At 37.0% G+C, this 15,333-nt stretch overlaps 3 protein-coding genes and 1 non-coding gene across 5 annotated transcripts; 2 read left to right on the forward strand and 2 right to left on the reverse strand.

Moving 5' to 3' along the window:
* Nucleotides 1-1,047: 1,047 nt before the first annotated feature.
* LOC143470632 (uncharacterized) lies at nt 1,048-5,187 on the reverse strand. 2 transcript variants are annotated; one of them, XM_076968886.1, is made up of 6 exons: nt 4,172-5,187; nt 3,580-4,051; nt 3,377-3,486; nt 3,020-3,163; nt 2,102-2,159; nt 1,048-1,844 (listed from the first exon to the last, which is right to left on the reverse strand). In XM_076968886.1, the coding sequence occupies exons 1-6, from the start codon at nt 4,496-4,498 to the stop codon at nt 1,213-1,215; spliced, it is 1,743 nt and encodes a 580-aa protein (XP_076825001.1). In that variant the 5' UTR covers nt 4,499-5,187; the 3' UTR covers nt 1,048-1,212. The 2 variants fall into 2 exon arrangements, with proteins under 2 accessions (XP_076825001.1, XP_076825000.1); XM_076968885.1 differs by having other exon boundaries at nt 3,580-5,187.
* Nucleotides 5,188-6,430: 1,243 nt separating this feature from the next.
* On the forward strand, nt 6,431-11,686 carry LOC143470634 (uncharacterized). The gene is made up of 9 exons (XM_076968887.1): nt 6,431-6,581; nt 6,802-6,903; nt 8,321-8,539; nt 8,838-8,874; nt 9,174-9,225; nt 9,420-9,473; nt 9,656-9,813; nt 10,383-10,556; nt 10,690-11,686. The coding sequence occupies exons 1-9, from the start codon at nt 6,547-6,549 to the stop codon at nt 10,783-10,785; spliced, it is 927 nt and encodes a 308-aa protein (XP_076825002.1). The 5' UTR covers nt 6,431-6,546; the 3' UTR covers nt 10,786-11,686.
* Nucleotides 11,687-11,824: 138 nt separating this feature from the next.
* On the reverse strand, nt 11,825-13,788 carry LOC143470635 (uncharacterized). The gene is made up of 2 exons (XM_076968888.1): nt 13,211-13,788; nt 11,825-12,096 (listed from the first exon to the last, which is right to left on the reverse strand). The coding sequence occupies exons 1-2, from the start codon at nt 13,715-13,717 to the stop codon at nt 11,929-11,931; spliced, it is 675 nt and encodes a 224-aa protein (XP_076825003.1). The 5' UTR covers nt 13,718-13,788; the 3' UTR covers nt 11,825-11,928.
* A 1,139-nt stretch (nt 13,789-14,927) lies between these two features.
* Nucleotides 14,928-15,000, forward strand: Trnaf-gaa (transfer RNA phenylalanine (anticodon GAA)). Its single transcript has one exon. It is a non-coding gene; the product is annotated as a tRNA-Phe (tRNA).
* The last annotated feature ends 333 nt before the right edge of the window (nt 15,001-15,333 follow it).

Genomic DNA, 15,333 nt, shown 5'->3' on the forward strand with positions numbered 1-15,333 from the left:
TAAATCCAATAGCCAGTAGCTTAGTTTGGGCAGTATAGTTTTCTACTCAGCTGGCTGCCATATTATATAATGAAATGTACATTACCTAAATCTGACCCATGCTTATCTTCAACAATGGTTACAAAATTTTTAACGGTTTTGTCAACTGCAAAATATTTTAAGGGTCAAATTACGAATTATGTTTTCCACTCAAGTTGACACAAGTTTTTTTAAACACATCCAAAATATTATTCATTTTCATCGTTTAATTATGTTTCATAATGTTTTAATTGCACTTCACCCAAGATTGTGTAAAAAATTGCTAAATTCTTTACTCATTGTACATAGCTCCACTGCGATTGTGAATCAAGATAAAAAAGATCTAGTTCGAGACATCATAATGAGTAATTTTCCTGACAAACAGACCAAACAAATAAATACTGGCCATTTACGACATTTTTTCACCTTGAATCACAGATACTTTGCATAATGCTAATATGTAATTGAAAAAGTCCATTAAGTTCTACAGAAACTTTGGAAAGTTGTATTAAAACTCTAAAGCTTTATTTAAATATAATCAAATCACTAGGCAACAAAATTAAATATTTGTTTTGAATATGTTCTGGAATCCTTGTGCTGCACACTTCGTAAAACATTTGTAGTTAGGCCAAAGAACGTTTAGCTAGACGCAGTTAGCAGATTTGTACACTTATTAAATACGGCAGATGAAAGTGTAAAAAAGTATGTTGCTTTTATCTTCACGTCTGTTGTCAATTCACAATTGTTTGCTATCAGTTCAGGAGGCACGATCAAAGTATTGATATGCCACTTGCCAGCACAATCAAGTCTAGGAAGCACTAGTTGATGTTACACATTTTCAGTAGAGCTTAAATGCCGTAACTTCAACCCTGTGTGAGTGTGACCTGACCATTTCGGATATTTAGTTTGAAATAAAAACGCATGTGCATTCGTCAGAAAAAGCAACGAATGGCATTTTTCTATGCATCATGAATACATTTATTTGTCGGTTTGGCTTTTAACTTTCAAACCTTTGTTAGTTGTGTTTGAGCCAGGCCATAAATTTGCAGGCGTTTTCTATTGTATTTTAGGTAAAAAGCGTTTACAATGCTAAACACAAAATATCATATTTTTTTACTCTGGGCCACAACAAACATCGTCAACCGTTATGCATGAGGTACATGGAACAATTATACTTCACACGATTATGTTACATCAAAAATCTTTGCTTTCAACTACTTTTTCTTCACGTGCTTTATCCGCCGATAAAAAGGACGTTGCCATCGGCAAACCAGGTGGCGCCCCCTGTTGCGTATTATTAAGCGGGAAACCGTTCAACTTATACGCCGATGCGAGCTTGGTGAAGTAAACGAAATTTTCCCATTCTTGTCTAATGTCGCCAAGTCCAGCTGTAACGCCACTACCCTGCGTTGGGTCTTGTGCTGTGAAAGACTTCTGGGTTTGGTCGCTGAAAGCACTACAGAGAGGCACTGCGCCAGGCCACGGCAAGCTCGCCAGTCTCAAGGAATGCATCAAAGGGTGCCGGTGCGGGAACATGAATGAACCAACGGCGGCCGTAGTGTGAGGCGTTCTCGCCGGGTCGAAATTAGGGAGATTCCCCATCACTGACTTTACCGCGTTTGCCGGCTGATAAAGGTGAAGTCTCGGATAAAAATACGAGTCCATATCCGTCGAACTCGGTCTTATCTGGTCTCCATAGCTCTCCGATTTGCCCCCGGTTTCCACTAGATGGGAAGGGGGGTTTGTCAGAGACTGCGATTGTAATACCCCGATGTTAAAGTAAGGCGCTACCCGACACCCCAGTCCATTTCCGGTTAGCACCATTTCTAGAACGCAACGACAAAATAAGTCAATTACACAAAAACGCTTAAACGTATTGTGGTGTAATTGAACTACATTCCACAGTGATATTTTGACAAAACGTTTATCCAAATTCATTAGAAAGTTTGTATATGTTGTATCATTGCAAGCATTTTTACGTAATCATATCGGCTGTGTTTTCGTGTTTGCCTGGACTGCCTGTTTGCATGCAAACATTGCCTCAGAGTAAAAGCAAATTTACAGCGGGATTGTTTGATATTACCTTTCTGGATTAGATTTTCTTTCTTTCTGCATTTTGCTCTTCGGTTTTGAAACCAAACCTGCTCACGATATAAATCACCATTTAATTTCGCAATCAGAGAATGTATATTGAAGCTGAAGACAATAGCGGTACAGGTCGATATTTTTCCACTTTAATTGTTCAAGTAATATGCCTTCGTATAAATTTTATTTACTAGAAGTTCTTAATCAATCAGCGAAGTCGTTTTGGAAAAATGAGGCCATAGGCAATCCCAGCGGGACTTGCAGGTTACTCTGTTGTTTTAATTTACTTCAAATCGTTTATTCATTACGTGCAAGCGATCACTAATTTATGACAACTCGGAAATCGAAATCGGAACGCGTGCCGTATAAATTACGCTTATGGTCAAACGTAATGGAATTACTCGTCATTTTTGCGCTACTTATGCGACTTGAGGGACCAGATCACGTTATTAACTGCGATATCTCTTTCATTAATGGATAGACTGTGGACGATGCTTGAAACCGATCATCGATGCGTATTTGCTTTTTGTGATTTCGTATCTTGTCAATGACTCCGTGTATTTATTCATCAATGTTTTTTAATTACATTGATGAATGATCCAGTAATTTTAGAACCGCATCACAACCATTATTGATTTTGTTATTTCAATCATATTGTGGTCTAGGTTTTTTTTTCATCAATAAGAACATACTGTTTACCCTACTCATAATCATACCATGCACATAGAATTTGCAGTTGCTGACAATGCATTATAGATTTAGGTTGAAAACCTGGTACCGCTACTTTACTCAAAATGGAACTTTTGCTTGTGATGTCACACTCGGTGGCGTTGGTTTTTTGTTATTAACTTTAATTCGCGAAACGTTTCATGTGAAAAGTAAAAGTTCTAAAAGTAAACTATGCTCATATTTTCACCTGAACTCTGCCCTCAGAAAGGCCAAGTCGTTTGCTTAATTCCTCTCGCATGAACGCATCGGGATAGTGAGTTTCCTCAAATAGCTGCTCAAGTTCGCGTAACTGTTCCGTTGTAAAGTTTGTTCTACTTCGTCGCTGTTTGTTCTTTAAAAAAAAGACAGTAACTTTAATTTACTTTCGATGTCTTTAAAAATAAGGCTTCGATTTTGAGTTAAAACCATAAAAATCTCCACTTTTGTTGCAATGTCGCGTAGAGATACAAAAAGTTAAATAAAGATTGATAATAGTAATCAGTTTTTCGTCAATATAAAATGTATTTCTTGTTATTTACTGTCAGCCTTCCATAATGTTCCTTACCTTGTTGTCTTCAGAAGGACTAGAACTTCTACTGGTTTCAGAAATGTTGTCGATGCCATCACCTTGGAATGATTGTGACAAACCGTTTTCCATTTTACCGGACGATATACCTGCAGTTGAAGTTATATGAGGTTATAGTTAAGAGCTCTCGTTTATTCTATTTCGTTTTAATCCGGTTTTGTTAGAATAAATGTCTTCTCTACCTGATGACGACGGCGTTAGACAGTGCAGTATGTTTACTAACGTCGGTGAACTTCGACGATTAACCGCGTCACTGATTGCTGGGTTCTCTTGTTCAAAATTTTGCGAGGAATTTATAATTAACGGGCTTGCGATGTCCGTACTGTCACCCTGGTTTAACTGTTCTTTTAGCATCCTACCTGCAAAAGTGAGATTTTCTGGCTGCATTAGATTACGTTTATCTTGGAGTTTCGGAACACATAATCGTTGTTTGTTTGCTGTTACAAGGAATGTGGCTTTTGTGTCCTCTTCCTCGATCTCCATCTTCCTCTCTGTCATCTTACTGGTGAAGACTTGATTAAAAAATTTTTTCTCCAGCACGTTGAGAGGATGCGGAGTTGTGAAGTCTTTGCTTTTACTGGACGTGGTGTCACTGGTTGGCTCTTCTCTTTTTCGTGTCGAACATCCATAATCACTCGGAGCAGGAGACATTCTCTTAACAAAATTGTTCAGTTTTGTTTGGTCAGTTGCTTGTCTTTTTCTCCTCTTGCTCATACAAGATGCATTTAGTTCATTTGAAATTTTCATTACGGAAGAAGGTTGTAGATCACTTACTATTGATTGCACGGAGAAGGGACATACTTCTGTAATCGTGGAAGATTTTCGGTTATCTTCGCATTTTCTGCTTAAAGCCAATGACGTTTCTTCCAAAATTTGGACTTTTTCTTTAGCAACTTCAACCTTGGGCTTCCAGAGATTTAAACCTTTTTCAGATTGAAGGGGAAAGTCCTCGCTCTCAACATCCCTGTTCATTTCACCTGATGTTTTCCTTGAAGCTTCAATCAAATCTTGGATCGTTTTTCGAGTGAGGTTGTTTGTTGTACCCGCTTTCGTGGAGCTTCGGAGCCCGCACATTGTCATGTCCTGTTCTCCAGTCTGCATTGAGTCGTTGTTATTCTAAAGTTAAGGTAGCCAGCTTCGTTCAATATGAATTTTGCGTACAAATTAAATCTCGAAAAGCCCTCTCTTGTGCTTTTACTGTAGAGCCTTTCTTAATCAACGTCAAACTCTCTTTTGCCGCCTTCTTTGTTAACAGTTGCGTAATTGCACCCGATCTTCCATTCTCTGTGCGGTTTGATGTATCACACGTTTTAGCAGTTGCTCCGGCATAATAGATTTAAGAGATCGCTCTATATATTAGTAATTAAATATCCCCAACGGGATTGCCGAAACCCCACACTTACTACGTTTTGTCTCAGTCTGGAAAGCGCCGAACCTTTGTATTTATTCCCTGCTATTCTGGATTACTTCGTCCGTTTCCCTCGGGAATAAAGCGAGTCCAAATTTGTTGCAATCACAAGTTATGAACAGTGACAGCAAAGCCTTCAACCGCGCCTTAAATACGACCGACAGCGACCCGCTAATTCATTCACTCCACCCGCTCTCAATTCATTACTATCCTAGGGCTTGGTGTGGTATATTTTTTCGCTTTTTAACATTCGCGTCACAGTTTATTCTTTGTCCTTGCATAATCGAATAGGCTGACACGAACCTTAACTGTCAGTTCTGATTATTCCCTATTTTTTGGTCAATTTTGCCATAACCGCCGCAGGAAACCTCACAGATATTTGCTCTGGTTGACCTCTCGGCTTCAGTCACATTGTCTCCAAATTTCAAATTGGGTTTGGTGTTAAACGGGTCTTTAAATTTACAGTATTATATTTTGTTGGCACTTTTTGACTTTTTTTAGCAAAATTGGCGTTTATCGCAGAGCTATTTGTACGGAAAAAAATGAGAAACTGGTTAATTATTATAGGTAGTCTTATAGTTGTACTTTTTATGGGAGAAGCTTGCTTGTTTTGTTGCTGCGTCACTTTCCAGGGATTCTGTCCTCGATTGCAGCGAGTGTTTGGTTTAAGTTTAAACATTCGATTTCAGTTTAAACTCTACCTATGCAAAATAAGTGTGTTGTTATATTAGATTTTGTTTTCGAATAATTGAAAGAATTTGCTTCAAATTGAATTAAACGCTGGAAAGTCTATCTTTCAGAAATAGCACAACGCCGTAAGAAAAAAATCAAAATAAAATTAAGGTATTTTTAATTGGCATTGATTTTGTGCGAAATTTTATTTTATACCGAGAAACTTCAACTATTTTTCCCAGCACGCAAAAGGTCCTTAGAACGCTAAGCTGTAATATGCCTAATTTAACGCGGCTAACACATGTAGTACGCTAGTGTATTACACGGTGTGCATTAGGTTTGGATCTTGCTTACAGCCAATCTAAGCTAAACGAATTTCAGCTGACGCATACCACTGCTGTCGTTTTTAATCAGCTTAAAACACTTAGCGTTTCCCCGCCTTTAACTTTTGTTGGTTAAACCTAGACCTTTAATTTGATCGATTAATTAAATGTCGATGGTGCCTTCGTTCAGATATCGCCCGGACCTTCGTTATTCTTTCGATTTGTGGCTCATAGCGCTAGCATACCTTTTGATGGGAATAGCGTCACTTCATTTATTCGGAGCCTTTCGTTAAACTTAATTTGATTTGTTTGATTTCATTTTATTTTTCGAGCGAAATGTAATTTCGTAAACGATTTTCGTTTCACTGAGTGCACGGCATCGTAAATTTGACAGATATTTTGGGTTTATTTGCACTTATTTATCTTTCCTATATCCACTGTAAAATGTGTATATATTGGACCGATATCTGTTGTTTTTTAAAGCTCTGAATTGGAAAAGAGAAAACTTGAACAACGTATTCATAAAATACATATCATATGGACTTATCTGCATTGAAATCACATATAATCTTTAAATTTCTATCTTTACAACTATTGTTGTTATATCTATGTTATTGAAAACTTTTATCTTAGTTTATTTTCTTTACGTAGAAGTAAGTTTTTGTAAGCACTGTGAAGCTTTCTAAAAGATTACTTTTGAATTTCACTGTTTTTCAAGCATCAAGTTTTACTAATATTTACAAGACATGGGACGTTACTCTAGTTCAGATTCAGAAAACAGGTTCGTCTTTTTAAAAGAAATCAAATTAAAATATTTTCTAATATTATCAACGAAATAACGTGCTTGTATCAGAAACCTTTTAAATTTTTTTTGGATTATTAAGATCACGGCTGCTGTCCGAAAGTGACGTAGTTTCGGCACCGTGAATTCGTGCATAATGATTACTATGAACTCCTACCGTGACAATTTATTGCGAACCTGCATGTTATGTGATTTTCAGTGATCGAGGTTCATCCTCGAAACGGAAGACGAAAAGCAGTCGTAAGCGCCGATCCAGAAGTTCAAGCTACGATAGCTCAAAAAGAAAACACGGAAAATCAAGGTCTTTTACCCAAGTTATTTATCTTACTTTCAACGAATTGTAACTTTTTTCAGCTTTAAGGGAATATACGATAGCTAATAGGTGTGAAATACCCTTTGATGGTTAGCGCACGCTTGCAGTTATAAAGAGCCTATTTTTGAAAAAATTTATGTAATTGAGTTAGTCACATTAAATGTTCTGTGTTGAATAAATTTCAAAGCAAACGGCGGGGCTTTACTTAATTATACTTTCATCTTTATTATCTTCACTTTCACTTCAAGCGACTAATTAAATCTCAAATCGAACCCATTTCTGCATCAGTCTAATGTCGTAATAGAATTTGGAGTGCCATCGGCTGGATGCATTTCGTCATTTAAGCCCTCGTTTGCATTTTTTCTTATTTTTAATTCTCCGTTTTACTTCTTCCTACAACACCAAAAGGATGCGCTTTTGAACAAAAAGCGTTATGTCTGATAGAGTTGTAGTCCCAGGGCCACGGCCCCAGGCCAATGTCTATGCATTTATATGATTAAAGACTAGAATTATACCTGGAAATCAAACCTATCCACCAACAAACCATAGATCTACGGGAATAAATAAACTCGTTTAACAACAAGTTATACATGCTAATTGCTAAACACATTTCAAAAATTTCTTTCCTTGCTATTTTTATCGTTGAAATTATGTGGCCCGTGCTATATAAAGATTTGCGGCTTAACTTGTTCAATGTCCTACGTTTTTATCCTTTAAATTTAATCCAATTAATCTCTGCAGCATTTCACACATACGGGTAATCACCTCCTTGTGGATAATGGAGAGTGTTTTGGCGCACGCCATGCGTTATTTTCTGAAAATGTTTTTTTTATGCTGACAAAAAAAACGATGTAAATAGAAGCAAATGGCTAACACTAGAAATCAAAGAAACTTAAACATACGCGCCAACATCAAAATACAATACTGTGCGCACTTCACAGAAATTTAGCAAACATTTATTTCTGTTAATTCTTAGGCAGTTTAAAAGAAATTGCTAATGATTAACCAACTAAACTATGGTGATTGGCAATTTTCCGTTTACAGCTCTTAAACGCTTTAACTTTGGCTTCCAGCGGATTCTGATTCTAACACGATATTTAAATGAATTTTACGAAATATTGTATAGTGGGCTATTTGGTATCATTACTTTAATTCAGCTCTGATTATTTAGCCACAATTATGTCTGGGATTAAGGTTAACATTAACTCATTCTATGGTCTTGGTGGTCTATATGATGAACTAAAATGTATTTCAGAAATAAGCTTATTACTAACATGTTTTACGATGAATTTCACTAATAAATAACGTTTAAAGTAAAACGGTTACAGTTATATTTAATTGAAAAAACGTCACTTGGTTGTTCGATTTTTCCGGTTAAATAGACCCAAGTTTCTATCAACTTCAGGCGCAATCGCAGTCGCAGTAGAAGCAGCAGTTATGAAGAAAGGGGAACCACCGACAGCAGACGAAAACGATCACGGTCACGTGACAAGTCGCGTCATCGCAGTTCGAGGAATGATTCCTCGACAAAACGGAGTAAAAAGTCCCGGGAACAGTCACCGAGTGCTCCCCGCCGCAAGAAACACGTCGATGCTGTCATGGGCGTATCTACCGGAACGATGAAGTAAGTTGTTTTAGTATTTTGTTTATCCAACTTGAAGAACTGACTTTGCTATTAGGTTTATTTTTGCAACTATTGCTGTTGCTTCATTTTTGTATAGTGCGCGATGTTCCACGTAATTCACTTCATTGGTTGTAGGATAATTACGAGCTTTCATTCAGTGTTTCTTTAAAGTTCACCCATGAACCATGTCGCTATCTGAACGTTGACATGACTGTTAGTTGAACGTATTTTGGTGCGTTGCTTATTAATGCTATCGACAATTGAAATTTCGATCATTAAATTACTATAACATTTACAGAGACGTCATGGATATTTTGCCTGGATTTTCGAAAATGGTAAGTTGCTGTTTATTTGAATAAACTATGCATGAAATGTCGAGTATACTTGCCAGCATCACGCACCTGAAGTATGCTGGAAAATGTGGACTTGAAACAAAATAGATTGTATTAACTTAACATGTAAGTTAGAACGATTTGGATGAATCAAAATTGATTTACACATTCGCCTTAAGTATTGTTGATTCATCGTTGCCGCCGTTATTCGAAGTAATGCTGGATATTGTTATAATAACAGTAGGCGTTATAACTATTTACTAATACGTACCGAAGCTTTTCAAATGCGTTCAACTTAACAGGCACCAGCGGAACAAAGCCGAATAAGGATTCAACGCGCATTACAAGCGGCAGGTGATTGCTGTAGTTAGTTTCTGTATTGCTCGTTAATAAACAACGTAGTTTTTATTTCGTACTGAAGTGCAAGCCTGCCATACATGATTGCAACCAGAGCTGCCACCATCAAGGCAGCTTCGATCTTTGTCAAGTTGTTATACCGTTTTGCAGTATTTCAACACCTGGCACTGTTTCTTCTCTATTTTTTGCAGTTGACAAAGAGGAGGATACCCAGGATGTTGTACAAACACCGGACGAAACTACAGGTGAAGCCTAAACACTCGTCTACAATGACAACATATATATTAATCTATACTATAAACAGTTCGGCCCCACTTAATAATGACGGTATTATTTGCACCATGCTTAGTTAGGAATAACCGCATTCATGCGAAAATGCTTGATATTTGCCACATGTGGTTGTACCAGTCTTGCTTCTTTTTGGCAGACGACACTACGACGGTGCGAAATCAGATAGAAAGGGCGAAAGCGATACAAGCCATCGAAGAAGGCGACGATGACCTTGGCGTTGACTTTTTGCCTTCACACTTCCGTTCGACAAACAAAACCAAGAAAAAGTCGACGGAAAAAGAACAACTTAAAACGGTAAAATTTGTTGAATCTTTGCAGGCATAAGTTTGAAGCTTTATTTTTGTGTCGCGGTAAAAATTATTGCTTTCAGGGCCTTGATACTACTATAGCCATAGGGCAACATTCTATGACGGGATAGAACAAATAAAGTGGTTAAAACGTTTTAGGATGTATGAAACACCCACATTTTTATTTAGGGGCGTTGGAAGTGAAAATGAAATGGTGTTTTTCTAGGTACTGTATTTATTCGATTGAAAGCCGCGGCTTGTAAAAATTTTTTACCGTTATTTTTTGTGTCTTTTATCAAAATTTATATCCGAAATTTATCCATACTTTATTGACAAAACTCTCTTAATATTTTCTTCTGCTGTTTATGATATCGTTGAAGTGAATAGAGTCTACATTGCAGATGCTTACTGTACCGTATATGTCCAGTTCGGCTTATTTTACCATTGTACACCCCTTACAAGCAATAGAGGCTAATAATTACTTTAAGCATCATTATATGCGGTTTACAATGGAGAGCTGCACTTAACAATCAAGTAAATATAATATTCAGCAAAGCAAAGTCACTGGTTTTGCAGACATTCATGGAACGAGAAAGCACACATGAACTTGCCATGTTCGGTCATGCCAGCATGCTTACCATGGATGAAGCGATGAAACGTAAAAAGGAAACGGACGAGGCAGCTTTGTATAAAGCGAAGAAGAGGATTGACTTCAAACAAAGAGACCCAAGAACGCTTCTTGCGCCTGAGGTTGATATAGTCCATTCTTATAATTGTTTACATTTCGATAATATTAACCATAACCTGCGCATTTTGTCACTTACGTTATACAGCTTAGAACTGAGCCATATAAAGTAACAGGAAATCGTTTTTCGTTTTGCAGCTCTTGGTTGGGCCTGACAAAGTAGCCGCAAGATGGCGTTCGAAGTTAGCCTCCTTACGTCAACGTTTTGTGCATGAGTTAAACACCAACCCGTAGCACAGCACTGTGGAATCAAAGCGTTTCTTTCAACTAACAGCTTCCCTCGTTTCAAAAGAGGCCTTTGCTTGGGCAAAGAGATTACGATAGAGAGAAGGACAATCTTGTATGCTGTTTGAAACCACAGCATTGAGATCATGTTTATCGGTACTTCTGTGTATTTTTAAACGAGTTTCAACGTTTTTGCCAACAATTCATGATATGCAAGTTTGGATTGAGTTGGATTAGTTTTTGAATTACTTTGACTGGACTTTGAGAATGTTTGAAGACTTACCATCTTGTGAACGATTGCATTGGCGATTTTAGCGATTACTCCAAAACTGTATGTTGAAGAAGTTCGAAGACTTCCAAATCCGAAAAATTTTACCATAAAAAATATCGAAATGTAATAAACAAGTTATAGCCCTTGTATATAAGTGTCGTTCTGATAAGTTTGGACAACATTATTCCAGATGGTGTTCATGAGATGGAAAAGTGTTTTCTCTTGGGGAGAGAGAAATACGACGTAACAGCAAAAGTCATGCGTATAAATTAAATGTGAAAAAAGGTTTAACCGATACCTGCCTAAAATGATGCCATATTTAGTTATCTACTTATTAACTGACTTGAGTCACTTTTTCCTAAAACTTGACTCGAATCGCTTTCTGAAAACGTACATAACCTAAATTACCTACTTAACCAAAATAATCGAATTTACTTGAGTTTTTAAAGGTAAATAACTTGACTTGAGACTCGAGTTTGTTGACTTGATTACAACTCCGTCGTTTAATGATAAGTTTGTAAATTTTGTAAAATTCGTCTTTATAGTATATATGTAATAATAAGTTTATAGAGACTCCATTGTTGAATAAATTGAGTTGGTGTCAGTTTTGAAATTACCATTAAAAAACAAGAAGTTGTTTGTTGTCGCATTTGTATGATTGAGATTTGGTTAAATTATTCAGTTGTTGACTTGTAGAATACTACTTATATTCTCCTAAATTTACACATACAGGGCCTATTATATGAATACGAAAGTTCTATTAATTCCTTCGTAAGCTATGTATTTTTATCAATCTTGTGATTTGCAGTAGTCAAAGTTTATAATCAGAACGCGGAGAAATTGCAGAGATTTTTATAAACGGTTGCGGCTAAACCAAACAACTATTCTTTAATTAGGGTTGATAAACTACGGAAAAATGCGGTGTCTCTTTTCACATCTTTTACCGAGATATAATTACTTTCCTCGCGTAGTTTTTGTATCTTGGCTTGCATTTCTTGTGTCAGATGGTGATTTGCACCCAGTTCCGTCTTGTATTGCTTCAGTGTATCCTGCGTGATACCGATGAGCTTGTTAGCACAAAACCCCATATACAGGTAGGCCTACTAACAAAACTTAGCAAATCAAACTACTTTTCCATGTGGAGCCTGTCTGTACTTATTCGTGACTGTTGCGTATGGAAGACCTTAACGAAAGACGTTGTGCTGCGTACATTGAGAGGTGGTATCGATATGAATATATTAAGTCAAGCAAATATTTATGTTAGAAACAACAACTATTCAAAAAGCGTCAAATCCTGGAGCTGTAGCACTGAATTGATTACCAAACATATGAGTCAGAGAAAAGATTTCAAAATACAGAATGTGGCATTAACTGAGGCCAATTACAATAGTAAAGCGTTTTAGAATTAAACACATCACAAAAACGAATAACATATTATAATTATCAGATCTGCACAAAAATCAGCTCTAATTTTTGTGATATGCAGCGCAATATCTCGCCCATTGGGACCTTTCAAAAATTAAGCTTGCGATAATGTTCCACGTCACTGCACCACTATACAGTAGGCCTACATAGGCTACAATATTTACGGAAATTGATGTGCCATGTTTTCATCCTCAAAATCAATGATTTATTGACTCTTTCAAGAATTTCTGTGGCGTGGGACACAAAATCGTTAAAAATTCTCCGTGGCCGTTCATTTGTTGTGCTTCCATCACACTTGGCCGCTGCTTGTTAACGAAAGAAACGATTGCAATTGTAAGACAGGCTCCCATCGGAGAAGCTGTGTTGGCTATAGGCAGGGTTGCCATACCGTCCTTACTTTCTAAGATTTGTCCTTATTTTAAAGGTCCGTGTCTTAGAAAATATGTTTGTCCTTTTTTTCTAAGAAGTGTCTTTATTTTCGTCCTATTTTTAGGGCAGAGGTTCGTATTTTGGGCGTTTTGACACCTTTAGTATACCATTTTGTACCAAAGAGATACCAAAATTAAGAACATGCAGATAGTGTCTTGTTTTTTTGTTTTTTTAGGAACATTGGTTGCTTTCTCCTGTTGTGCACTATTTAAGGTGGTATTCATCTTTCGTTTCCCAGTCGTCCTTATTTTTGAGTTGAGACCGATGGCAACTCTGGCTATAGGTTTAAGTAATAACTCTGTATTGTACCTGCAAGATTGGAAGCACTTCATCTCTGACACCTGCGATCAATGGTTCCGGTAACTCAATAGTTGCGTTTTTTGCAGCATTTCTCATGTAATTGAGATGGTCGGAGTCGGTCGCAAACTGACTATGTGACGTTGTCTGTGCCCATTTTTTTATTAGAGTCATGGTCTTAATTTGGCGATTGACCCTTTTAGCAACTGACTTTAGGGTCATTTTTTTGCTCTTTGCTGCTGTTTCACTTGAAACTACTGAGCCTACTATCGAAGCGAGTTTCGAACCTTTCAGCCAGTTTTTCTTTGCCTTACTAGAAGTTGGCGCCGCCGTTGAGCTGCTAGATGCAGAACCCTCTTCGCTAGTACCTGCATCTTCGGACGTTTCTCTGACCAATGAAGAATCTTCAAGTGGGATAACATTTTCTGATCCATTATTATCGGATAACTTGTAATCTTTGGTTGCGTCGATTGCTTTATTGCAATCTTCGTCTTCAGGGCTTTCGGAAATACTAGACATTGCGCTGGAACTCCTGTCCAATTAAAGATTTTGAGATTGTAGGATATACTCTTAACACGGTTCTTCTTTCTGGACAAATGCATTTGGCAAAATACGGCCGTTTTGGTGTCTGTCATTATCAATAGTGACGTCATAATTATATTTTCTATGATTCCAGCTCCCCATAATTTTCGGTAGCCTATGTACAGTAGAGTATACTGTTAGGTAAATTTGCATAGCTAACACATTGTCCAACTTTTCAATATTTGCTATGAATATTTTCGTGCAATCAATTATAATCTGATTACGTGTGTCTTTCCTATAGACATATTTTGCTATAAGCAAAGCACCGTTTTAGGCATGTTCGATCTTGGTTTTAAATGTAAACATTAATAAAAATGGCTTGTACTGAGCAAGGACACTGACAAGAAGGAGAGATTTTTTAAAGTTTTACGCGCAATACTACTCTGTTTGTTGAACATGAACACGTTTTGTCATGCAATCCTAGCCAGAAACGTACTTGTAAAAACATGAATGACTTAATTTTGCATTCTGGTGTCAAATAGATATTGTCTGGGTCTATTCATTGCTGTAACTTACAAGAAAATAAGCATCATATATTTCTTATTTTTGCCCGTTCTCTTGACATTATTACGACACTATGTCCATTTCCACTTCACCAACTCAGGTGCTGTACAGTGCACAGATTTAAACGTCGATTTGCAAGAAATTATTTATCGGACATCATGGACCGGCAAAGCTATAATTTATAAGGTCATGACCGCTTTTGTTTGGTTCCAGACAAACTATTAGTCGCAATTTTTTAAGTCATTCTTAAATTGGTAAAACTGTACTAAATAGCCAAACTAACACCTGTAATTTCTTCTCAAAATATAAAAACGTTGTAATATTTGTAACCTAATTTTAAACATCAATGTGTTTCATATTATTTTAAACTTTTCAGCATTAAAAGAATAACGTTTTGGTAAATACTGGAGATTTTTAGAACTTAAGCTTCGTGGTTTTACTTAGGTTAATTCTGGATCTATATGCAGTCGCCGTTAACAGTCTGATATGTCATTTAAATTACATATGGTTAAATTTCTTAGTTTCTAAATTTCGAAAAAGGTTGGACACCCCTGACTTACTTGTTCTCTTGCATTTTCTCGTTAAGTATTGGTACTGGTTAACTGTTTAAAAATAGTTCGTAAAGGGGCCTGATATGGTATCAGCCGCGATAGCTCAGTTGGGAGAGCGTTAGACTGAAGATCTAAAGGTCCCTGGTTCAATCCCGGGTCGTGGCAACCCTTTTGTTAAATCATTACTTTTCTTAAAGTCTCAGGTCCTGTTCACCCGTTCACTACTTTTAATTATTTGTGAGCCTGCATCCATTTTCTTGTTATGAAATAAAGCTAGTATCAGCATCATAGGTTTCGATCCCCATAGTGAATCGTCACTGGCGAAATATGAATGATGCGATACTACAGTATTCGCTCTTCGGCGTCTTGTCTTTGTTTTCGGGAATATCTTCACTTAGAGCCAAACTGTTCATTACTGTCATAGCGTACATATTTTCCACGGTGCTAAATCCGCAAATTAAAGATGGCAATTAACTGAATAAAGTCAACGAATAACAG

This window comes from Clavelina lepadiformis, chromosome 9 (genome assembly GCF_947623445.1).
Source record: "Clavelina lepadiformis chromosome 9, kaClaLepa1.1, whole genome shotgun sequence".
Classification (NCBI taxonomy): Eukaryota; Metazoa; Chordata; class Ascidiacea; order Aplousobranchia; family Clavelinidae; genus Clavelina; species Clavelina lepadiformis.